Here is a 24381-nt window from a genome sequence, read left to right on the forward strand (position 1 = left end):
ACACACACACACACACACACACACGCTTTAAGAAATCGAAGCACATTAGCTGTTACCTAAGACAAATGTTTTAGGTCAACTGTGATGCATGTTAACTGTCATCCTTGTTTGTAGCTATCAGACACATTTAAATATTTGATAAACTGCAGGAGAGGTCAGCACACTTTCTACAAAGGCCCAGACAGTAAGTATTTTAGACTTTGTGGGTCTCTAAAATATTTTTCTTAGCCTGCTGGCTATATAAATAGAGGCTTTGGACAAAATTTAGCCCTAAGCCATAGCTGCCAACCCCTAAACTACACAGCCTAAGGCATAGTAATTACAGAATGTTACAGCTAAGAGAGGCCTCACATCTAACCCAACCTAATCTCTTCATTTTAGGGATACTAAGCACAGGTCCTGAGGTATTTAATGACTCACTAGTCACAAAGCTAATCTGTTAGCCCACTCCCTCTGCATACAGCCAGTAGTTCCACTCCTAGGTGAGGAGAACTGAAAACACGTCCACACACAAATTTGTACATGAATGTACACAGCAGCGCTGTTCCTAATAGCCCGAAAATGGAACAAGCCAAATGTCCATCAGCTGAGTGGGTACACAACGGATGTGTGTCCACAGGATGCATACTGTTGAGATGTGAGATGTTATGAAGGACTGATGCGTGCCATACCATGAGTGAACCCTGGGACCTTCTGCCCAGTGGAAGAAGTCAGGCACTGAAGGCCACATACACGTTTCCATTTATGTGAGATGTCCAGAATAGGCCAAGCCCACGAGACAGAAGTAGATTAGTGGTTGGCAGGGCCTGGGGGCAGAGAAATGAAGAGAGACTGCTACTGGGTGTGAGGTTTCCTGCTGGGTGGATGAACATGCTCTGGAGGTAGACAGTGGTGATGGCTGCAAACTGTTTTAAGCTACAACCACTCAATTGTACCCATTACAAAGGTGAGCATTATGGCATTATGGCATGTGACTCACATCCCAAGAGAGCTGGTACCAGGAAAAAGAGAACCGGACGTTTCCTAAGAAGTTCTATGTAAAGCACAAAACGAGATGGTGGACAGCTTATGCTAGATCATCAGGCGGAAAGTTATTTCCCAAACTGCATGTTTCAGGTGGTCTATAGAGCATGACGTTAGCAACAGGCTTTCCTCTACAACTTGAAATGATGAGCACTCACACACCCTTTCTCACTCGATAGATCGTCTGCTTGCAGGAGACACCGTCTCCCCTGGGTGTGGTGGTGCCTGGCACAGCAGGTGCCCAGCCACATTCACTAAACGCACCCGACTAGCTGCAGTCTGAGGGAGAAAAGTGTTTATCAACTGACTATAAGCTGAACACTTGGCTTTTTTGTTTTTCATAAGGTAAAACAGATTTATTTCTTGCTTCCTGCTCCAAAGCAGAAGAGGAGAAAACAAAAACACCTATGACTTTCTCTGTGCCATTTATTTTCATCTGAAAACCAAACTCAGTGCCATCGAGTTGATTCTGACTCACAGCAACGCCCACTGGGTTTCGGAGGCAGTGTATCTTTATGGAAGTCGATTGCCCAGTCTTCCTTCTTTGGAGTGGCTAAGGGGTTGGAACCACCAACCTTCTGGTTCGCAGTCAGATGCCTTACGCACTGCACCACCCAAGCTCCTTATTTCAATCTAAGCCTCCCTGGACTCAGGAGTGCCTGGTGGTGCTCCTGCCAGCTGGAATACAGTGTCCCTCAGGTGACACGGTGCCTGGGAGGTCCTGCCCCAGATCATTAGCCTTTCATCCTCACGAGTGTGATCAGTTACCCTCGAAACTGTGACTGCTTCTTAGCAAAATACCAAGGACTGATGGTGTGGGAACTGCTGAATCAGCCCAGGAAGCGAAGCGAGGATGCTAAGTTCATGTTGTTGTTGTTGTTGTGTGCCGTCGAGTCGTCCCCGACTCATAGCGACCCCTCCTTGGGTTTCCGAGGCAGTATCACTACGGAAGTAGGATTGCCCAACCTTCCTTCCGAGGAGTGGCTGGTGGGTTTGAACCGCCAGCCTTCTGGTGAGCAGTCAAGTGCCTTAGGCACTATGCTACCAGAGCTCCTAAGTTCATAGAGCAAGCCAATAAAGCAGCACTTCGCGACACAAAGGAAGGAGCAGAGAGAGAGAAATTCATTTTTTAAATGTGAGAAAAGGCTCATGAAGAAATGGATAAACTGCTCATAAAAGGGAAAACTCAGACTCAAGGAGTAAAGTAACCTCAAACTGTGAAGACAGAAGTCTGATCACCGCTCAGAGCACGCGTGGCTCGGGAGCTATACAAAGCTGCGTCTCCGGGACCCAGCTGGCCGGAACCAGCCACAGCAGGCACACCAGTACCCACTGGGCCAGTCTTCACTCCCAAGCTTCCACTCACAGAAAGGACAACCATTTTACAGGGCCCCCAGCAAATGTCACTTCACCAACTGAAGCCAGCGGTGGCTGCTGTCAGCTCTCAGCTCTCTCCCTGGCTTGGAAAACTCTGACCCCTGCCTTGTGTGCCTGCCCCCAACAGAAGGTCATGAGCAAAATAAAGTACGTAACTTTTGACTACAATGATTTTTTTTTTGCTTTGGTGTTTTGAAATTCCCCTAGAGGTATGTGTGTGTGGAAAGCTGGTTTGTGTTTAGAGAAGAGGAAACACAAGGAAAAGCATGAACTTACATGCAGATGCGCCAACACATGACAGACCACAACTCCCTCCCCTCCAGAGCACCTCAGAAAACAAGGCCCCCACTTTGCACCCCCAGAGTCAATGGAGAAGCAACCACAGCAGAGCTGCTGGGAGGGCAGACGAGGGTGTAAGACACAGATAAGCTTCAAAAAGAAAGAACATTGTTAACCGAGGAAAGTCGCACATGAATGATTCTGTGATAAATGTATCAGGTACTACATAGCGAGAGTCTGCTCGCCTAGTTCTTTAAAAAAAAAAAAAAAGCTTCAAAGGTTCAGAAAATGATCTCCTTTCTGTTAATTTAAGGAAACCTACTCACTCTCAGCAGAAGACCAGCTAACGAGCCAGCCTCTGGACTAGCTAAGACAACCTGCCCGTGTTTCTGCTGTCGTTCTCAGGAGACACGCTTCAGCCCTGCCAGTACCCACCTCCGGGTTCTTGAGGGTCATCTCAATGCTGGCTGCAGGCCCGAATCCCGTGAGGGACTTAATGTGGATCTGTGTGGGCAGAGGCCGCCTGCACTGGCAGTACACAGAAAACGCCATGGACTTCAAGTACTGAACATAGAAGACGTGTTCATCCTTCATTGTCTGCAGCATGTACTGACAAGGCACGATCTAAGACACAAACAGACAAACTCAGAACCAAGCCACACCGTGAGGACCAGCAGCAGGGAGGGAAGGGCTCCGAGCCCCTCCCTGACCCCTCTGCTTTAAGATCAGCACACAGCCAACCCAACGGGCTCCAATCCTGATTCCTCCCAGTGACATCACATCTCGTATTCCAGATGTCACCAGAAATTACCTGTTCCCATCTGAGGACAGAATGCGCAATTAACAGTCATGGTGACCCACAGCTTTACAAACTTGCACTTGAATGTCTTTCTTGTTCTGGTCATGTGTGTGCACTGCACGTGCATCTCTGCATTACAGCCTGCCTGTGTCTCAGTCGTTCCGGTCATGTGTGCACACTGTGTGTGCATCTCTGCATTACAGCCTGCCCGCTTGTGTCTCAGTCGTTCTGGTCATGTAGGCGCACTGCGCATGCATATCTGCATTACAGTCTGTCTGCTTGTGTCTCAGTCGTTCCGGTCATGTGTGTGCACTGAGCGTGCATCTCCGCATTATAGCCTGCTTGTGTCTCAGTCGTTCTGGTCATGTGTGTGCACGGTGCGTGCATCTCCGCATTACAGCCTGCCTGCTTGTGTCTCAGTCGTTCCAGTCATGTGTGTGCACTGCGCGTGCATCTCTGCATTACAGCCTGCCCGCTTGTGTCTCAGTCGTTCCGGTCATGTGTGCACTGTGTGTGCATCTCTGCATTACAGCCTGCCTGTTTGTGCCTCAGCTTCCAAATAATGGAAAACCTTCCTCAGCCAATGGTGAGAACTGGAATTTCCATCTTTTAATTCTGGAAGACAGCTTTCATTAAAGAGACATTAATGAGTAAACACAGAGCCTGAAGCATCCACCTTTTACCTATGAAGTCACACAATACTTCGATGATGCCACCAGAAGCTGGCGATGGTGCAGCAGGAAGGGGAATGCTGACCAGTCACTGAGGAGTGTGGACGAGCAGAGCCCTTCTGGAAAGGGACTGAGCCATGTCCACCAGCGTCTGGGTGCAAGAATCCACTTTACAGGATGAACTGAGATGGCAAGAAGGGAAGCAGACTAAATGCTGGCTGTAAGGGGATGGTAACATGCAGAAAGTATGCAGTCATGAAAAAGAGTGTGTGAAGTAACTTGGAAAGTACTCCTGAATAATGTGAGGAAAAAGGACAACAAATGATGTTGAAAGGAAGATCTCAGCTGTACAAACACACACAGAAAAGGCCAGAAGCCGCCTGGTGATGAAGGCTGAGTCTGGAAGGTACAACTAACAATTTCACCTTTTTATTACCTCCCTGGGCTTCGCCATTGGAACCTTTCATCAACATTCACAAAAACAACAAGAGCCCACTTGCAAACAGTCACCTGGAGGATGAAGGAGTCTCTCATGCGCTCGGGTAAATGATCCAGCATCTCCGTGTAGCAACGCATCAGGCTCAACAACCAAAAGTTCCCGGCAGTGGAGTCCTCCTCCGAGGTGTAGGTGAACGGATCCACCATGTAGATGACTACCGCGGGCGGGTAGGCCTGGCTGTCGGCAGAGTCAGGCTCTGTGGGGACGCCTATCCTCTCCCGTTCTGTGACGCTGTGGGGAGGGGCACTTGTAAGATGCACAAAACAGAAAGTTACACAAAATGCATCAGTCCTGGAGCACTGGCCCCCTGGACGACGAGTACAGATTAAATATAACTCACATTCACACACATTACATTCCCAACAGGAAGGCACACTGAGCCAGTGAGCACCAAGGGCACACGGAAGATGGCAGTGCAGCCTCCATACCAGGAGGTCCCCTTTCTGTAGGTGTACTCTACATAGACCATTTACCACTGTCACCCTAAGTCACAGATTTCCTAAGACCGCAGCTGTTCGGTGACGGGTGTCCTTTTCTTTGGGGAAGAGAAACAGAGCACTTGACTAGATTTAAAGACTAACGAGGTCAAGGGGAAGAACGGAGGGTAATGAGGTCAAGGGGAGGACCAGAGAGGAACGAGGTCAAGAGGAGGACTAGAGACTGATGAAGTCAAGAGGAGGAGGGTGCAGACGTAGAGCAGAGTGGTTTGCACTGAAGTCACTTGCTCTAATCCATGAGGAACGTACCTTTCTTGTCCGTCCTGGGAGGGCTGAGAGGAGCTCTGCCCAGGCTCAGGGTCTCCACCACAGCTGATGTTCCCTTGCATTCTGTCTGCAGAGCTGCTCCCTGTGTTGGGGTTCTGCCCTCCAACACTACCACTGAATCCCGAAGAGGAGGTAGTGCTGATCTGGGTAATACCAGGAGCAGAGGCCGAGGCTGAGGCGTGTGGGGCAGAGGAGCCAGGGGCGGAGCTGCTTGCTGCAGGGTTTGTAGAACTGCCATTGGAGGTGGGGTTAAACGCACTGCCAGCTGGGGGCACTGCTGGTCCTGAATTTGAAGCCAAAGGCCCAGCATTCCCAGGTGTGGCTTGTCCCTGTGCTGCTGCTGGTGGGCTCTGGTATTTAGGTGGCACCAACAGGCTGCTGTCGAGCTGCAGAGTGGCTAAGTAAGGTGCTGAAAGAGTACATCCAAGAGGTGACTTTAGTGATGTCTGTGTGTCAGGCTGAATCAGAAATTCAGAAGTCACTTAAAAAAGTCATGCTTTCAGCCTGCAACACAGTGATTACGTCCCTCCACACACTAGCTTCCCAAGCGTCTATACTGGACAAACACAAGAAGGAACATGGAGCCGGTCAAGAGAAATTCTGGAGATGAGCTTTGCCTGGAGAGAGACAATTCATCATCTGCAATGTTCTCCCCTCAGGCTGATCCCACAGGCCTCCAGTGAGCAAAGTGGCCCCATGGCCTACAGCCATCCACATACATCGTACACCTATGTGGATACGGCTGTATGAACTTCTAAAATTCTCTTGAGGATCTGGGTTAAAATTAAATCATTAATACCAAAAGTCTTGCTGCTAAGTTTCTTTAAAAAAAAAACCAAAACAACCCGTTATCGAGTCCGTTCTGAGTCAAAGCAACCCTTTAAGACAGAGTAGAACTGCCTGCATACAGTTTCTAAGGATTTAAACCTTTACGGCAGCAGACTGCCTCATCATTCTCCCAAAGAATAGCTGGTGGGTTTGAACCACTGACCTTTTGGTTAGCAACTGAATGCCATAAGTACTACTACACCACTAGAGCTCTTTAAGTTTCTAAAAGTGGAGTAAATTAGATAAGACTTCTTTCCAAAAAACTCAATGCTATCGACTCAATTCCAACTCCAGCAACCCTCAGGACAGAGTGGAAGTGTCCCACTGGGTTTCTAAGACGTGATCTTAGTGGAAGAAGACAGCCACGTCTTTATCCTGCACGGGAGCTGGTGGGTTTGAACCTTCAGCCTTTTGGTTGCACCACCAGGGCTCCTTTATGGTTTCTTTAGGCAACTTGAGTTTTTAAAGAATGTATGTCTGCATCATCATCATAATTAACAACTGAGAACAGAAACACTGAACCTACAAAAACAGAGTCATCGACTGCAAACGTGACTGGAGACAAGAGAAACTGGACAGCGTCCACAACAGGGAGGAAAAAAGGAAATAGGCTCTTTTCTTTCCCAAATTCTACCACGACAAGGAAGCTCCCATCCATTTACCTAGGTGATGGCGGCAAACTTGCGCATAAAGTTTGAGTCTGGAGTGATTGTCGCTCTCCTCGCTGCCCCACGGCTGGCTGAGCCATTCGCCCACGGCCTCGTCGGTCAGCTCCTGCGCGGCGGCCTTTCCCACGCGCATGATCCCGTCCCGGAGCGCTTTGCAGATGGGTCTATGCTGGCCAAGCCTGCACATCTAGGGCACAGGCAACAGACATCCTCAGGTTCCGCAGGGCCATTCCATTCACTTAGCAAGGGACAGCCACAAAGGCATTTCCTGTTTCTTTTAGCTTTGTCACAGGCAAAAAACCCAATGCTATAAGCCAGCCCTTTCTGGCAGTTGTAATGTACCCTTGAAAGTGCTCTCTCCCCTAACCTGGGACTCAGTCCTGCGAATACAGAAGCAGCAGGGGTGACCGCACCCAGGCCCATCCTGCCTGCAGGGCGGGTGACCAGGGCACCTGACACTAACAGCAAATAGAGCAGCAGCCTGCCTACTCGGCCGCCAGAGACATTATGTCCACCAATGCTTCTTAGCTAATCCCTCCTCATGACGTTTTCCCATAAGGTAACATCACAGTCTTAAGGGCCATCTGTTTGACTGATGTATACTTTTGGAAATCACCAGTAGCAAGGCTCGCTGAAGCAGGGACTGTGCTTATCATTTTGTAAACTGAACAGCTTTTTAGGACCAGGAGATTTGGTCATTAATCTCCAGAACACTAAAAGGGCATATACCACAGATAATTAAGATAACTGCCCATTCATGAGCAGGGAGGCCACGCCATCACCCCTCAGCAGACCCAGTGAAGGGAAGGCTCCCCAACTCCTCTCAAGCAGGGAGGGATTCCTGCCACACAAGCAGAGCTAGTCCAGTCCTGAAGGGGAAAGACTGGCCACATTGTCTACAGACCTGCAACCCTTTAACGTTTTGTAGCTTATGTTTGTAGCTTCATTCAAAGGAATGGCTAGGCTTTTAAAATTGCATCAACAACTTTTCTGTGTTATGATCATTTAGTATTAGTAGCATTCCATGGACCAGGCACTGTTCAGACATTACAGTGTCCCAGGGTTTCCTTCAGTGGCTCGATTGATAGCACTGCATTATACCTTAGTGTCTCCTCATGAATTCATAGCAACATGTAAGTTTACTAGTTTGATAGTTGAGACTCACTTACAGATAGTGAACCCTCTGTTTTGGAATATTTATTAAATTAAACTCAGCATCTGACTTAATATATACCCTTTTGTGGTATAACATGCCAGTGACAGTCCTAAGTACTTAAAAAAATATTACTTCCATTTAATATTGCCAAATATAAAGATATTAGAAATGTCCAAGAACTGAGTGTGTGTGTACTTCAGCAGAGAAAAGTGGCACAGGTTCTTCCAAGGCAAACCTGATTCTCACTTTCTAAAAAGTAACAAGAAATTAGATACCTACAGGTAAGAGATCACTCAGCTGGTTTATAATTATTATGATAATTAATCTGTAACAAAATTTTACTATTAACATAAATAAAATATTAAATGAAATATCAAAGAAAGACTGTCTGCCATACGCATGATGCTCTTTTAAGAACGATCTACACAGGGTCAAACTGGTAACAGCAACTCAAAAGGTTACATCGGAGCCACAGGCAGTTTAAGTTAACGATGGAAGAACAGCTCAGAAAAGGGGGTCAAACAACTAAAGAACGTGATCGGCGTCGCTGAATGGTACAGTAGAAACTGCTAGACTGGCATATGTTCCGCCTATGTTCTGCGGGTTTTCTCAGCAAGAAAAATAAATGTAAAAAAACCAAGACACGATTCCTTTCAGTTTTATCTGTTGTCGCTGTTAGGTACCCTCAAGTCACTGACGGCTGATAGGGACGTTATGGGTAACGGAACGAGACACTGTCAGGCCCTGTGCCACCCTCTCGATTGGTGCTGCGTCTGAGCCACTGCTGAGGCCGCTGTGTCCATCTATCTTGCTGAGGGTCTTCTCTACTTTACCAAGCATGATGTCCTTCTCCAGGGACTGGTTCTTCCTGGTAACACACCCAAAGTAGAAGACACAAAGATTCACCTCCTCACTTCTAAGGAGCATTCTGGCTGCACTTCCTCCAAGGCAGGTGAGTTCACTCTTCTGGCAGTCCATGGCACACTCAACATCCTTCATCTACACCACAATCCACAGGCATCAATTCTATGGTCCTCCCCACCCACACGGTCCAGCTCTCACATGAGTATGAGGTGAATGAAAACATTGTGACTTGGGTCAAGTGCACCCTAGTTCTGAAAATGCCATCTTTGTTTGTTAACACCCTAAAGAGGTCTTTTGCAGATTTGTCCGATACAATATATCATGTGATTTCTTGACTGCTGCTTCCATGGGTGTTGACTGTGGATCCAAGTAAAATGAAATCCTTGACAACTTCAATATTCTCTCCATTTATCATAATGTTGCTTATTGGTCCAGTTGTGAGGATTTCTGTTTTCTTTATGCTGCAGTCTGATCCACACTTAAGGCTGTAGACCCTGATCTTCACCAGCAAACGCTTCAAGTTATCTTCATTTTCAGCAAGGAAGGTTGTGTCATCTACATACCACAGGTTGTTAATGAGTCTTCCTCCAATCCCAATGCTACACTCCTCTTCACATAGTCTAACTTCTCAGATTATTTGCTCAGCATACAGATTAAGTATGGTGAAAGGATACAACCCTGATGCACACTTTTCCTGATTCTAAACTATACAGTATCCCCTTGTTCTGTTCAAATGACTGCCTCTTGGTCTAAGTACAGATTCCACGTGAGCACAATCACGTGTTCTGGAATTTCCGTTCTTCACCATGTTACCTATAGTTTGTTCTGATCCACGCAGTCGAATGCCTTCTCTAGTCAATAAAACACAGGTAAACATCTTTCTGGTATTCTCTCCTTTCAGCCAAGGTCTATCTGACATTGGCAGTGGTCTCCTGTTCCATGTCCTCTTCTGAACTTGGCTTGGATTTTTTGGCAGTTCCCTGTCAACGTACAGCTGCAACCACTGATATGTTCAGCAAAATGTTACTTGTGTATGATACTAATGATGGTGTTTGATGATCTCCACCTTCTATTGGATCACTTTCTTTGGAATGGGCAACAAGTATGGATCTCGTCTTCCATACTTCTTGGTACAGAAGAGTGAGCACTGCCTGCGTTGCACCCAATGGGTACTGAGATGAGCTGCACTGAGGTAGGTAGTCCGTCAATCCTCGGAGCCTTGTTTTTTGTCAGCATCTTCAGCGTAGCTTGCACTTTTCCCTCAGTACATTTGGTTCTTGTTCGTATTCTATCTTCTGAAAGTGTAGAACACTGACCAGTGCTTTCTGGTGCAGTGACTCTATATTCCTTCCTTCCTTCTTTTGATGCTTCCTGCGTTTTTTAATACTTTGCTCTAGAATCTTTCAATATCATACCTTGGGGCTTTAATTTTTCCTTTAGGACTTTCAGCTTGAGAAATGCCGGGTGTGTTCTTGGAACTCCAGGTCTCTGCACATTTCGCTGTAATACTTCCCCTTGTCTACTCAAGCCACCTCTGAACTCTTCTGTTCCGCTCTCTCGCTTCATCATTTCCCCTCGTGCTTTCTCTTGTGCGACTGTGTGTTTAGGAGCAAGTTTCAGGGTTTCTTCTGGCATCCCTTTTGGCCTTTTCTTTCTTTCCTGTCTTTTTAATGACTTTTTGCTTTATTCGCATATGATGTCCTTTATGTCATCCCATCAACTCAACTTCAGTCACTGGTGTTCAATGTGTCAAATCTATTCTTGAGATGGCCTCTAAATTCAGGTGAGATATACTCAAGGTCAGACTTTGGCTCTTGTGGACTTAATTTTCATCACCTTCAACTTGAACTTGCATATGAGCAACTGACAGTCTATTCTGTACTCGGCCCCTGGTCTTGTTCTGAATGATGATACTAAGCTTGTCCATTGTCTTTTCCCATAAATGTAGTCAATTTCATTCCTGTGTATTCCATCCAGTGAGGTCCATGTGTATAGTTGTCATTTGTTGAAAAAAGGTATTTGGAATGAGTAAGTCATTAGTCTTGAAAAATCCTATCATGAAACCTCGTGCCTCATCTCTATCACCAAGGTTGGATTTTCAAACTAGTGATCCTTCTTTTGTTTCCAACTTTCATATGCCAGCCACCAGTCATTATCAATGCATCCAGATTGCATGTTTGGTCAATTTCAGATGGAAGTTGGTAAACACCTTTGATTTCTCCATCCTTGGCATTAGCAGGTGGTACGTTAATGTGAACAAGTCATATTAACTGCTCTGCCTTGTAAGTGTATGGGGATTATCACCGACAGCGCTGTGCCTCAGGACAGATCTTGAGATATTCTTTGTGATGATGAATGCAATGCCATTCCTCTTCCATTTGTCATTCTCAGCATAGCAGACCATATGGTTCTCCGATTCAGAATGGCCAGTAAGTAGCAGTCCGTTTTAGCTCACTAATGCCAAGTATACCAATCATTATGCATTGCAGTTCATTTCTAACAATTTCCAATTTTCCTAGATTCATACTTCATACATTCCACATTCCAATTACTAATGGATGTCTGCAGCTGTTTCTTCTCCTTTGGGTTCATCAGCAAATGAAGGTCCTGACATCTCCCTCCATCCACGTCATCAAGGTCGACTCTGCTGAGGTGACATCTCTTCCCCAGTCACATCTTGAGTGCTTCCAGTCTGAGGGGCTTGTCTCCTGGCACTGGATCAGACAGGTCCCCTTTATTCAGAAGGTCTTCACTGGCCAGCTTTCTGGGGAGGAGCTCACCAGATCTGTCTTGGTCTGGAAGCTCCTCTGAAACCTGTCCTCCAGGTCACCTCCACGTGACCCTGCCGGGATACGAAATACTGGTGGCATAGCTTCCAGCATCACAGAACACACATGCCACCACATGGGACAAACTGACAGAAGAGTGCTGGCAGTCATCTCCAGACTCAGAAAGTTTCAAGCTAAATGTTTTTCATACCGTTTTCAGGAACTAATCCTTAGCCACCCCCCAACAAAAAAAAAGAGTGTGTGAGTGTAAATAAGCCCTTTCTGTAAAGCTCATCTTCTGAACAGCCACTCCCCGCTACTGAGCAGTACTTTTAAACTGAACACACAAATGGGGAAAAAACAGCCAATGGGATTTGAAAACATGTGGTAAGGCTGGATTAGAGATAAAGTCTTCTAAATCTAATAGCATATAACACCGGGCTGGGAAAGCAATTTACTGGCAGCTTCATCCTACATCTCTGCACATTTTCTTTGGAATACACCTTGAAGATATTTGTTCTTTCCAATGGGGTCGTAACTAGAAACCACTAGAGGATTCGTGTCATGAAATGGATTTTCACAGTCTCGTTCTTACCTCGTATACAGCGCTCAAGTCCCTGAAGAAAGTTTGGGCTCCTTCGAGCAAGGCCTCGTTTTCTGGACACACCACAATATAGGCGACGTCACGGTGGCCCCCGTACGGGTCCAACAACAGCTTCTCCCAGAAGGGCAAGGAGAAGGGCGAGATGGTAAGGAAGTCCTTGTCACAGCCCACCAGCAGCGTGGGGATGGGCAGCGGCTCTGGGGACTCTTCAGAACCTAAACACACACAGCAGGTCAGCAGGGCGCCTGAGGGCCACTTCCCACCACCAGACAATTCACAAGGTCCTGGTGCTCTGGTCTAGGCTCTGGCATCAGAAATTTCACTGCATGTTCGCATGATACTCTTACAAGTATTTTCCAAATGTTCTAATTAAATGGACCTTGATAAATAATCTTAATTAAATGAGTCAGGACAGTATCAGCAGACAGACCAGAACCAATTCCAGTTAGCTCTCCACTGAGCACTGCTTCACGTAAGGTAACTATCATGAGCCTGACATGAAGTAGCAGCCAGAACCAGTACAGGGGTCCATCCCAGAGGCAGTAAGGACCTGGAAGCTGAGGAGAATCTGGTAACTGTGCAGGGAGACTGACTTTGACTCTGCCAAAGGCATTTAGGAAACCTAACTCCACAAGTAACTTTTGAAAAACGGGGAGGTTATAAAGCTTAACTCACTGTTCAAGTTGCTTCAACTCACAGCAACCTTGTTGGACAGAGCAGAACTGTCCCACAGGGTTTCCAAGGCTGTCATCTCTACAGACCCAGACTACCACATCTTCCCACAGAAAGGCTGGTGGGTTTGAACCACTGACCCGGTCTGTGGTTAGCAGCTGATTGATTAACCACTATACCACCTGGGCTCCCTATAAAACTTAACAGGCATGAGAAGAGCAATCGCATTTTGTCAGGGAAGCAAGGAGCTGACGGTAACTAAAGCTACTCCTGAGCGAATGGAAAAGTCGGAAGCAGCCAAAGCAGAGCGCGCTCTACCGTAGGTTCCCCGTCCCGCCATTTTGTGGAACTGCTGCCAGGTGAGCGGCCCCTGCACGTGCTGGATGTTCTCCCAGGTCCGGCCTGTGCGCTTCTTCTGGATGGCGTCTTGGAGGAAGGGCTGCAGGGACAGCAGCATGCGGACCACATCTTGGGAAGACAGCATGCTGCTGTCCAACACTGGAGGAGACAGAAAGCAGCACTCAGCAGGGGCGTCCCGCTTCCTGTTTGCCCCCAAGCTACAGTCTGGGACCAAGATGTTAGCGATTGTGGGGCTGGCTTAGGAGCCGAGGGGAAAGAGACGTCTTCTAAATCAGAGAAGACAAATCACTGTTGAAAATAATAAAAGGGGAAGTGGGTTGCTGTAGAGAAAAGAATTTCACCTTCGTACTGCTTCAGGGTGGGAAAGTGAGTATCTGACTGTTTCAGTCTCAAATAAACCTCTGTCCAGGGTTTTTCGTAAGAAAAGAGCTGCAGAAGTTTCTTAATTACTGCATTACTTTTATTTACAAGTATCAATACTTCGATTATATGAAGAGTGTGGAGTGGGGAGAAGGGAGCTTAAGTAGCAGCTTTAAAAACTTAAGAAGAAAATGCTCTTAATGCAAAATCTTTTCATACAAACACAGAACACCTCAAGAGAAAAAGAACCCACAAGACAGCCAGAGGCTGGAGAAAATGCCCAACGGTGGACCAGGACCGAAAGGCACCTGCGGGGGAGGCAGGTCTCTCTGTGTGAACTCTCTTCCTCTAGGGGTCGCCCTGTGGCTGGGTTCTGAGCTTGAATTTTCAAACTGTGCCTCTGCCATTGTACACGTTTTTTTTTTTTTTTGGTCCGGGGGAAAAGGTTCATGATCTCATGACAGTCTCAGACAGGCCTGAGCAAAGAGCTCACTAGGCTTGAGGCATCTGCTGTAAATCCACACGGCTGGGTTCTCAAGACTGTGCCTTACTTTACTGTCTCATGGATTAGGAAAGGGGGCACTGGATGGAAATTTATCAACTAAGCCAGAAATTCGGTGTGCTTAAGGGTCATTCGTGGATGTCCCCTCAATCGATAAAACACAAGCTGCAAACTGATGGCCCGCAGAATTGTTGGGTGGTGGCTTTTTTTTTTTTACTTTTGCAGGGGAGAGGATGCTGACCAATTGCTCTGGGAAGTTTCATATATAAATCTGGACTTCCAGTTTCTCCTGAAGAACTGGGCAATCCGGCAACCCTGGAGTAGGGACCTGTGTTCCCACACAGGCCACACTGGCTGGAGTTGGGAGCAGCTGCCTCTCAGACCCCCTCCGTGAGCAGGGGGACAAGCACAGTGCCAGTCATGTTCCATCTCCAAGCTTACGTTTTCTAATTCTTAAAGAAGAAAGTAAAATACGCATACCTGTGCCTCTGTTAAAAGTGGAGAATTACAGACGAAGAGGAGCGCAGGTTCAGGAGAGAGAAAAGCTGGCCTGTCTGGGTGGGGGTGAATGCTACTCCCACACTTGCATAGTAGAGAGGGTTGCGTGGTTAAAGGGCACATCCAGCTCTGTACCTCTGAACTGCAGGCCTTTCCTACAGTGAAGTGTACTGCTCTGCACATCCAGAGCTGACACTGACCTCCCCACACGGATGGCTTTGCTGCCTGAAGCTCACAATTAAGTAAAGACGCTACCCCTTGAACCACCCAAACTCGTCTTCCACTGTAATTCATAACCTCATTCAGGAAACAGTAAGTAAAGGCCTGGTAAGCCTAAGGCGCTGTGCGTGAACCTAAGCAGTCATAAAGACGAAAAGACTCTGTCATGCTTCCCAAAGGATCACCACCTCCATGAAGCCTTCTTGCTTGGCTTGGACTCACTCCTTGCTCTACTGGCCTCCGTTTTCTGGACAAAACTTTTTATTATTCAAGGCCCTTGTGTGATCTTTCCCTACAAGCCTGCGAGTGACTGAGAAGCAGGCCCGTGTCCTCTCATGGAGCCGTCTGTCCTGGTCTCTGTGCCTACCACCTGACAGCAACAGCCCTCACTGCAGTCAAAGGCACTGCTCAGCTCCAAATGAAAACCCCACCTGCTCTCTGATGTTGGTGACCACGTCCTCTTTCTTGCCACACAGTACCAATGGCTTCTGAGACCCCCCTCTGGCTCTTCCCGTTTCTCTCCAGGCCCGCACGTGTCAGCGCTCAACCAGCCCCTGCCCTAGGCCTCCTCATCCCTACTCTCCCTCTCAGCAGGCCTGTCTGTGCCCCTGACCACTTACCCTCCATAAGCCAGCTGCTTCCTGCCCTGAGCAACATGGCCATGTAGTCCCAGTGTGTACCTGACCTCTCCTAAAGGATCTATAAAATGTCCACACAACCCACATGACCAAAGCTCAATTTATGAACTTTCTCCCCAGACCTGGTCTTTCTTGCCATCTCTGAATTATCCCGGCACCTATCCAGGTGTACAGGTGACAGGCCCAGAAGTCACCGAAACATTTCACTCTCTCTTGCTGTCCCTGGTGCTCAGTCCCTCACCAAGCCCTGCACCAACACCCCCTCAACATCTCACCAAAGCCTCCACTTCTTTTCTGTCTCACTGTGAGAACCAGGAACCAAGCTACTGTCAACCTGACCTACTGCCATAACCTCCTAGTCTCTCCAAATCTGTTTTCACCTCTCTCTGACCCATAGCTTCTATTACGGACGGGCTACATGACTCCTTTTTAACTACACAAATTGGAGTCACTGCTTCCCCTAAAACCCTTGTTACTGCTCTTTGGATGGAGACCCAATCTGCAGCATTTCTCTAAACACTCTGTAATCTCTGCTGGCCTCTAGCTTCCCTCAATTCCTCAAAGGCCCCAAGCTTTCTGTAACTCGTGCCTCCACACACGCCACTCCTCCCTAGGCCCCAACTCCTTGCTCCCAACCCTCATAACCAGCTGATCAGTTCTCCTCACTGAGGTCTCAGAACAAACCTTACTGCTTCTCCAAGGGAGTCTTCCCTGACCTCCAGATTGGGCGCTTCCCCAGCCCCACACTTCCGTCACTTACAATAGCTACTTCCATAGTGATACCACATCGGAAACCCAAGGAGGGGTTGCTATGAGTCGGGTCCAACTGGACGGCACATAACAACAACAACAGCTGCAATGATACACCTCCTGGTGTGATTATCTGGTCAATGTCCGTCTTCCAGACTAGACTGGAAAGTTCATGAGGGCAGGAACCTTGTCTACAGGTACACTGGGAGCACCTGGATACATCACCCTATGGATCCTGATGAGTTAGGGAAGGGCAAGTTGCTGGGCACTCTCAGAGCCCAACTCCAAAAGCGTTTCTCACTTGGAGCATTTAGTAAAACAAAAGACAGGGATGGGCTCCAGTAACCACACTAAAACGGAACCAAACCCACTGCCATTGAGTCGATTCCGACTCATACTGACCCCCCCCCCCTTTGAGTTTCCAAGGTGGTAAATCTTTACAGAAGTATATTGCTCAGTCTTCCTTCCACAGAGTGGCTGGTGGGTTTGAACCGCCAACCTTCTGGTTAGCAGTCAAATGCCTTAGGCACTCTGCCACCAGAGCTGCTGAGTAAACCTACCACAGGGTAAAACGTGCTCACTGTTAGAGGACACACAGTGGGGCAAAACACTCTCTGTAGAGAGGTGGCAAGCCTCATGAGAGAGGTATCATGGTCGCTTGATCTGGAAAAAGGGGCAGATTTTGCTGCGTACAGTGCGCGGAGCATCAGTCTGGCTCCTGAGGACTGATGCTCGGAAGCTACAGGTTTCCTATACAGGCTGCCCACTGATAGATTAGTACAATAGGAAGTTTTCAAGAATTACCCCTCTTCAAAGGTAGTTCAAGAAAACATTTTCCCTAGTTCTTAAATTAGGATGAAATCAGTATCTCTCTCACTTCAGTTGTTTTTAAAGAGAAAATTTAAATTTTGGACGTGTAACAAAGCAAGCCTTTAAGGTGTCACTACACGGAGACCTTCCCGTCAACATGCACTCCGGGGCACCCACCGTTGCTGTGTGGCCACGAGTGGGCAGTGGCACTCCTGACCAGCGCCTCGTCCACTCTGCCACCCGTGGGGTTATCCACATACTGCCGGCCCTGCTCCAACGCATTGAAGCACTCTGTCCAGTAATCGTTGTTGTCGGCTTGTACCCGGTCGTAACTCCAGCTGACACTGGGAAGGGGCTGGCGACTGTTAGAGGAAATGTAGTCTAGGAAGCTCAGGGAAGCAAAGGGCTGTGTGTGCTGATTCTGCAGGAGGAGCAGGAGGCTGATGGGCGGCTCCTGGGATTTCCTGGCTCCTTCCAGCTGAGGAAGGAAGGTGGTCTGACATAGCATCAAGCGCCTCTCTGCTGCCTGACCAATATCAGAATTCTTCCCAAAGATGTCCAACTCATCTTCCAGGAAGAGGCCCGAATTATAGCCGAGCTTGCGATTCATGATGGCACTAAAGCCGCAGGTGCAGCGGTACTGGTCCTCGTTGGACGAATCGGGGATGTAGAGTCCCACGTCTGCCCCTTTGATATTCATGTTGCAGGCACAGATGCAACAGCTGTCAAAGTTTCTGTCTTTGAAGATATTCATGACAGAATCGGAGAGAATCAAGGTGACATAGAGGCTGTGGGCTTCGGGAATTGGCTGCATGGTGGCAGGCTCCACAGAGTTCAGGGGCCGTGTGGTGGACGGGGTAGAGGCTGGTGACCCCTGATCTGTGCTGTCATATTTCACAGACCCCTGGCCACTGGCAGTGCCCCCACCTCTGGGAGTTCTTGGGGTCCTGGGGGTGCGAGGTGTGGGGACCGAGAAGCGAGGGGTGGCTGGAGACGGCAGGACTCCTGCCCCACTGTTGCTGGCAGGGGCGGCACTGTTGAGCGTCACTGGTGTGTTCATCTGGGGTGTGTTCAGATAGTCTGGGTCTGCGAGGCTCCCGACACTAGGCACGTTACTGCAACAAAGAGCAGAGCAGCCGGTGAGGAGGAGGCGCCTTCCCGATGCTGGGCCACACCCAGTCCCCCCCACACGTCGCACTGCTTACCATTCGCATGGGTTAGCACCTGCAGTATTCGATTTTCTCTTTAAAAGAGAGAATCCAAAGGAATCAGAGTGTGTGGGAAGAGGCAAGAAGTAAGGCCTTAAGACTAGCTCAGCCCACCTTCCCTCCCACACAGTCCTCACCTACCCAATCCCCACTGCAGCCGCTGGAGGGAAGTTGGACTGTTTCTACAACAACACATGTTGCTAGGTTTGGTCACTGTCATTTTGAAAAGCTGGAACTTCGAAATGGAACTTTCCAACATGCGACTGCGGGTGCTCGAAGAGCAGGGAGCGCCAAGGATCACATTTCCATCTCATTTGCAATTACACTTCTGTCACTGTTTGAAATTGAGAGTCTGCCAGTGTGCGTGTTCCTTGAGGCATCTACGACCCTCCGTAGTTACAATCACATACACATGAAAAGCCAACATTTTCCTAATTTTCAAAATGCAATTGTATCGGGGCTTGTATTTTTATAGTAATGGGTCATCATGAGGGGCTCTATTTTTGGCAACCCATCTGCCAGGACTACAGCACAATTAATACAAATACAACCTACGCTGCCAAGAGGTCTCAGCAGTCATTAGTTGGTGGCAGAAAGGCATACATGCTGCCTCACAGTTTCGAGCTCCTAACAGATTCCTGGGGGTGGGGCATCCCTGGCTCACTGCACCTGTCCTGCTGGCTAGGGTCACCTACAGCGTGCTTCCTTCTCACTCCCAGACGCTCAATGGCTGTGTTCTCTCTCGTCTCGTCAGCAGTGCCATCTCTTTGGAAGAGTCAGGCACCAACGAGCGGCTACCACGCTCGACTGCTTTATTTCTGTCAAACACTCTGTGGCAGTGTCCCAGGACGGACACGTGAGGAGCACGTGAGCCCATTCTCCCCACTTAGGAGAATCCAAGGCACACAGATGCTGTATTTTCTCATTCTGAATGTTCTTCTGATACATATTATTAAGGTGCCTGAACCGACCTGCTGCCAGTGGACTCCCTATTCACCCGCTGGTAACTTGAGAGAAGAATGTCAGAAAGCAGTGACTCTTCAAATAAAGTTCTTTGTGACTTTTAATTAGCTCAACCACTAGCTGGAACATCCAAATCAGATGCTGTAAAAAGTTTTCAATTTGAAACATGGTGGTATCTTTGAATGCAGATACAAAATGTCCCAGAAACCTTGATTGGCAATCAGTGCTCTCATAGAAACCAAAATAGTAAGTGTGTAATAAGGATCTTTACTCTAATTGGACTCCTTTCAAGCTTCCCCGTTCAACGAAATCCTAAAAGTATTATGCTGTTCAGATCAGAAAAAGAAGTAGAACTACTGACTGAATACTTCAACGCCTACCTTGCTGCCAGGTAGGAAGAACGGCTTACCTCCTGTAAGCCCTACCTTTGCCCCATTCACTAACGATGAACTGGGTCCCAACCCCAAGCTAGATGCCGGGGATTTAGCAGAAAAAAAGAGAAAGATTCACAGACAAGGATCAGAATCATGACGTGACTGCAGGTGTGTGCGTCATGGCGTCACCCCGGACCGATGGAGACCACAGCCAGGACTTCACATGGTCTACAGCTGTGTTGTCACAGCAAAAATCACAAAGCCGAGCTCCTCAAAGCCGCTCCAGAGGAGGCACAACACGTCGGGGGCCCTGATGGTTGATGGGCAAGTTACTTGGTTGCTAGGGTGGTGGTCTGAACCCAGCCAGAGGCTATGTGGGAGAAAGACCCGACAGTCTGCTCCCACACAGATTACAGTTGAGAGAATCCTCTGAGGCAGTTCTCCTCCAGCACGTGGGGTCACCTCGAGTCAGGATCAACGTGACAGCACTGGGGTACAAACATGCAGCTCACATTCTGGATGTGGACCACAGACCTGTCTCATTTGTTTCTAAAGTTTACCTCTGAGTTAGCCACCCACACTGTAAGAAAGGTAAAGTTCCATGAAAATGCAGCTTTTCTGCCTCCCTTGAAAGGGAAAGCTCTGACCACAACAAACCCACACTCCGGCCTGACAATGATTTGCTACGGCTGAATACAAGTGTCCCCTTAAAGGGCCCGCCCCTTACAGTTCCTCAGAGACCTCACTCCTCCTGCTGCCCACCCCGCCATCACCCCAAGACACTGAGTATCAGCAGGGTCTGCCCTTTTCCTTCACTCTGTCCATTTTAACCACATACACCGCTCTCCTGGCCAGGACAGAAATCTTACTTGGTGGCCTTTCGTTGTATAGCATTTCACTTACTTTCATTAAGAAATCATTAATCATAGGCAAACTGATTCTACATTGTTGATCTCCATATTATGTTTCTGGATAGTATGAAATACAGGCAATTCCTGGATTAAGAATGAGTTCTGCTCCTAAGTCTGTCTTTAAGGTGGAATGTGTACCTCAAGGTGAATGTGTATTCTGGATGTGGAACAATTGGAACAATTCGGTATGGTTCGCATCTAAGATCAGTTAGTCAAATATCTCTCTTAATATATAGTACCTTTCTATGCATAAAACAAACTCTGGTAGCGTAGGGCACTTGACTGCTAACCAGAAGGCTGGCGGTTCAAACGCACCAGCCACTCCTCGGAAGGAAGATGGGGCAATCTACTTCTGTAGTGATACTGCCTCGGAAACCCAAGAAGGGGTTGCTATGAGTCGGGTTGACTCAACGGCACGTAACAACAACAACATGCATAAAACACATTAAAGAAACACTTCCATACAGACAACAAATATGAACCCTTTTGCACATACAGTACTGAGTTCTCCGTGAAGGCAAACATGGGTATATGGATGGATAGATAGGTGGACAGGCTAAACGATTAGGTATGTCTATGAAATAGGGAGTGTATCCAAGATCATATATAGGGTTGGCAGACAATGGTCCTATAAGTTCATGTGAATGATCAGAATTTCCAGGTGTATAGTAGAGCTGACAAGGGGCAAGGTTGTGGTCACTGCTTGGTCACAGCCAGCTACCCAGAGGGACTGAGTAGTTGAACCTGCGGGCTTGGGACCATAGTCTCAGGGGACATCAAGCTCAATTGGCATAACATACTATACAAAACATTGTTCCACCTCCTACTTTGATGAGTAGCGACTGGGATCTTAAAAGCTAACAACCTGCCATCTAGATGCAACAATGGGTCTCTCCTCGTCAAGAGCAAAGAAAAAATAAGAAAACCAAAATTAATGGAAATAATCAGTCCTAGCGACTGGTACACCATCCAATCTGCAACCTATACAACTATGAGACCAGAAGAATTAGATGGTGCCTGGCTACCACTATCATCCACTTGGAAGGGATGTAGGAGATCCTGGATAGAGAGGGAGAACAATGTGGAACAACACTCAAATCGTTTGAAGGGAAAAAAAAAAAGATGGTTGGGACCAGGATTGCTGGTCCAATAGAGCCTGGTGGAACCACTGAGACTATGGCCCCTAGCTGCCCTTCAGGTCTGGAACTGAACCCACACCTGTGGTTTCCAGCCAAATAAATTTCAGGCATGTGAGTTAAACATTTACCTCAAGTAGACACACGCCCTGGAGAGAACAATCATGGGAGAAGGAAAGGCTGCTTATGCACAGGAAGACAGCTCAGGGCGCAGGAGAGTATGGAGGAATGGACACTGGGAAGTGGTAACTATGGGGAGGAAGTGGGAGGGGAGCTGTTGCATTGTGGTAAGCTGTGGTCAATGACACACAAAGTATATGTGAACTGCTTATAGAACGTGAATTTGCTCTGTAAATCTTCACCCAAATCACATTAAAAAAAAACTAAAAAAATAAAGAAACACTTCCAGCTATGTTAATGCATCTTTAACCTAACACGGTAACAATAATAATGAAGTTTTGATGCACGTCCCAAAGTAATGTGTTTTGTTACTGTATGCACCTAGAATCTTTAATATAAAACCTTTTACAGAGACTGGTTCACAGCTACAGATTGTATGTAAGTTGGACTTTAGTTACTCAGGGGCTGCCTCTAAGTCCTAAAGACTGTAAAAACCTTTTTTTTTTTCCTCCAAAACCCTACTTACATGACATGAATTCAGTAAGAGAAAAATATCTATGTCAGTACTTGATTTTAAAATATCCACTTACATAAATGAAGTGTTTACCACCACCCCAAAAAGGGCGGCACTCAGCTTACCAACCACACATAGGTGCTTAACTCTGTGGGCGCCGTAGACGGTACAATGAATGAGCACAGACAACTAGGTCTCCACACAGGACCTTAATTTTTCCAAACACAGGACATTTGGTTTGGGAAAAAAATGCACATTTTCAACACAAAATACAGTACACAAAAAGATGAACTGCCAATAAAGGAAAGTTTCAAAACACATACTACTGTCCTAACTTCTAAGAAGTATTTAGTGAAAATACAGCTCACATTCCACACAGCCCGTAAGCTGACCCAACCCCGTACGTACTTGTAGCCATCTCTAATGAAAGTGGCTGCGGGTGGCATGGGCAGTTGTTCAATTTTAGGAGGAATTGCCCACGAAGGCCGAAACAGACAGGCATCGGGTATCTTCAGAGGTAGCAGGCACTGGCTTGGCAGCATCTTCAGTGGCGCAAATGTGGAGGACCCCACGAAAGGCTGAAAGGTGGGAACTTTATGCACGTATGAAAAGTCCTGTGACCAAAAGGAAGCTTGGCGTTAATGCTGGTAAGCTATCGGCTAGTTGCTAAACTATTTAAACTACCCATAGGAACTTAGCAATCCACAGTCACATAGCACTACTGCAAGAATAAGGGGGGAAAAGATTGTAATTCAGTATTTCTCTTACCTGATCAGTGAAAAAACAAAGCAAGCCAAAGTTATAAACAGAAAGACCCCTATTTAACACATCAGGTTAGGTACCAGTAAACCCCACCACGCCCTCTTGCCATCAAGTCGATTCCGACTCCCAGCGCCCCCATGCGACAGAGCAGAAATGCCCCAGGGTCCCCACGGCGGTTTCCAGCAGATCACCAGCTGTTCTCTCTCAGAGCTGCTGGTGGATTCAAACCACCAGCCTTCCGTTCGCAGCCAAAAGCCTTTTTTCAGTCACTGTGCCACCAGGGCTCCTTAAGGGATGAACATCACGATGCAATACGAAGGATGCTTAGGCCTGCTCTGTGTGTGGCTCACACATCATGTCATGAGTGTGAATCCACCTGGAAAGCCTTCTGCCCTGGGAACACCCATCCACTGCCATCTACCTTGACCTCCTCGGGCTTGGGGCTTCCTAAGCCGTCTTCCACTTCCATCTTGAATTCTGTGAGCTGTGTGGACACCATGCTGACCATGGGGCTCTCCATCATGCCTAATGCTGTCACCGTCTCTGAACTGACTCCATCCTTGTAACTCATCACAGGAGAAAAAGCGGGGTGCTGTTCCAAAGACGGCGGGGTGGGAAACATTCTCTGCAGATCTGCAACTGCTGGAAAAAAAACACTGGCTCTTTTAACAGGTAGAGCTTTGGAAAAATCCCAGTTCACGGTCAGTTGGCACCCAGAAAGAATGCTAACTGAGTGGTCCTATCAGCTACACAGTAGAACAGTGACCACGGAGCCTCTGAGAAGGCCATCGGCAGAAACCTGTCCTTTTCCAGAATTTCACCCATTATCTTCTTGAGGCTCTAGGGTCTGACCTCACATTAATTAGAGAACAAAATCTATGTAACATATGTTCTTTCTTCCAACAACTGGTTGGCAAGGCTAAGGGGAGGAACTATGTAGAAACTGAAAGAACGAGATGGAGTAACCACTTTAATAAAGTTTTACCCCTCCTTACAGTTAAGAACAAAATCTTTCAGAATTGCATAACTAATGTTACGGAGAGTATATTACTCAGGAAATCCATTGACAACCACCTCAGGCATTTAAGTTACAGACAACGAGCACTGTCTGAAGCACCTGTGGTGCCTGGATGCAGCAGGATCACTCAGACAGGTGACAGTCACTACACATAGCTGTTGTTTGGGGGAAATTCTCAGATTGACATTAAATGAAGCTTCATATTTAGAATTAATAATCCCACCTAGATCTGAAAGACCATTTATTGAAAACCAAATAAAAAAAAA

The 24381-nt window shown here is 47.4% G+C and overlaps 1 protein-coding gene across 1 annotated transcript in view; it reads right to left on the minus strand.

Moving 5' to 3' along the window:
* Nucleotides 1-24381, minus strand: part of MED13L (mediator complex subunit 13L) — a 314961-nt gene that overhangs the window by 13284 nt on the left and 277296 nt on the right. Inside the window, exons 15-23 of the mRNA XM_042780578.1 lie at nucleotides 23519-23736; nucleotides 22744-22949; nucleotides 17287-18224; nucleotides 13291-13470; nucleotides 12292-12515; nucleotides 6903-7095; nucleotides 5395-5821; nucleotides 4660-4879; nucleotides 3115-3303 (exon numbers count right to left, since the gene is read on the minus strand). Coding sequence (XP_042636512.1) covers nucleotides 3115-3303; nucleotides 4660-4879; nucleotides 5395-5821; nucleotides 6903-7095; nucleotides 12292-12515; nucleotides 13291-13470; nucleotides 17287-18224; nucleotides 22744-22949; nucleotides 23519-23736 — 2795 coding nt within the window. The remainder of the gene's footprint in view (nucleotides 1-3114; nucleotides 3304-4659; nucleotides 4880-5394; nucleotides 5822-6902; nucleotides 7096-12291; nucleotides 12516-13290; nucleotides 13471-17286; nucleotides 18225-22743; nucleotides 22950-23518; nucleotides 23737-24381) is intronic.

Source organism: Orycteropus afer, unplaced genomic scaffold, assembly GCF_000298275.1.
Source record: "Orycteropus afer afer isolate SDZICR_OR568_19922 unplaced genomic scaffold, OryAfe1.0 scaffold00048, whole genome shotgun sequence".
Lineage (NCBI taxonomy): Eukaryota > Metazoa > Chordata > Mammalia > Tubulidentata > Orycteropodidae > Orycteropus > Orycteropus afer.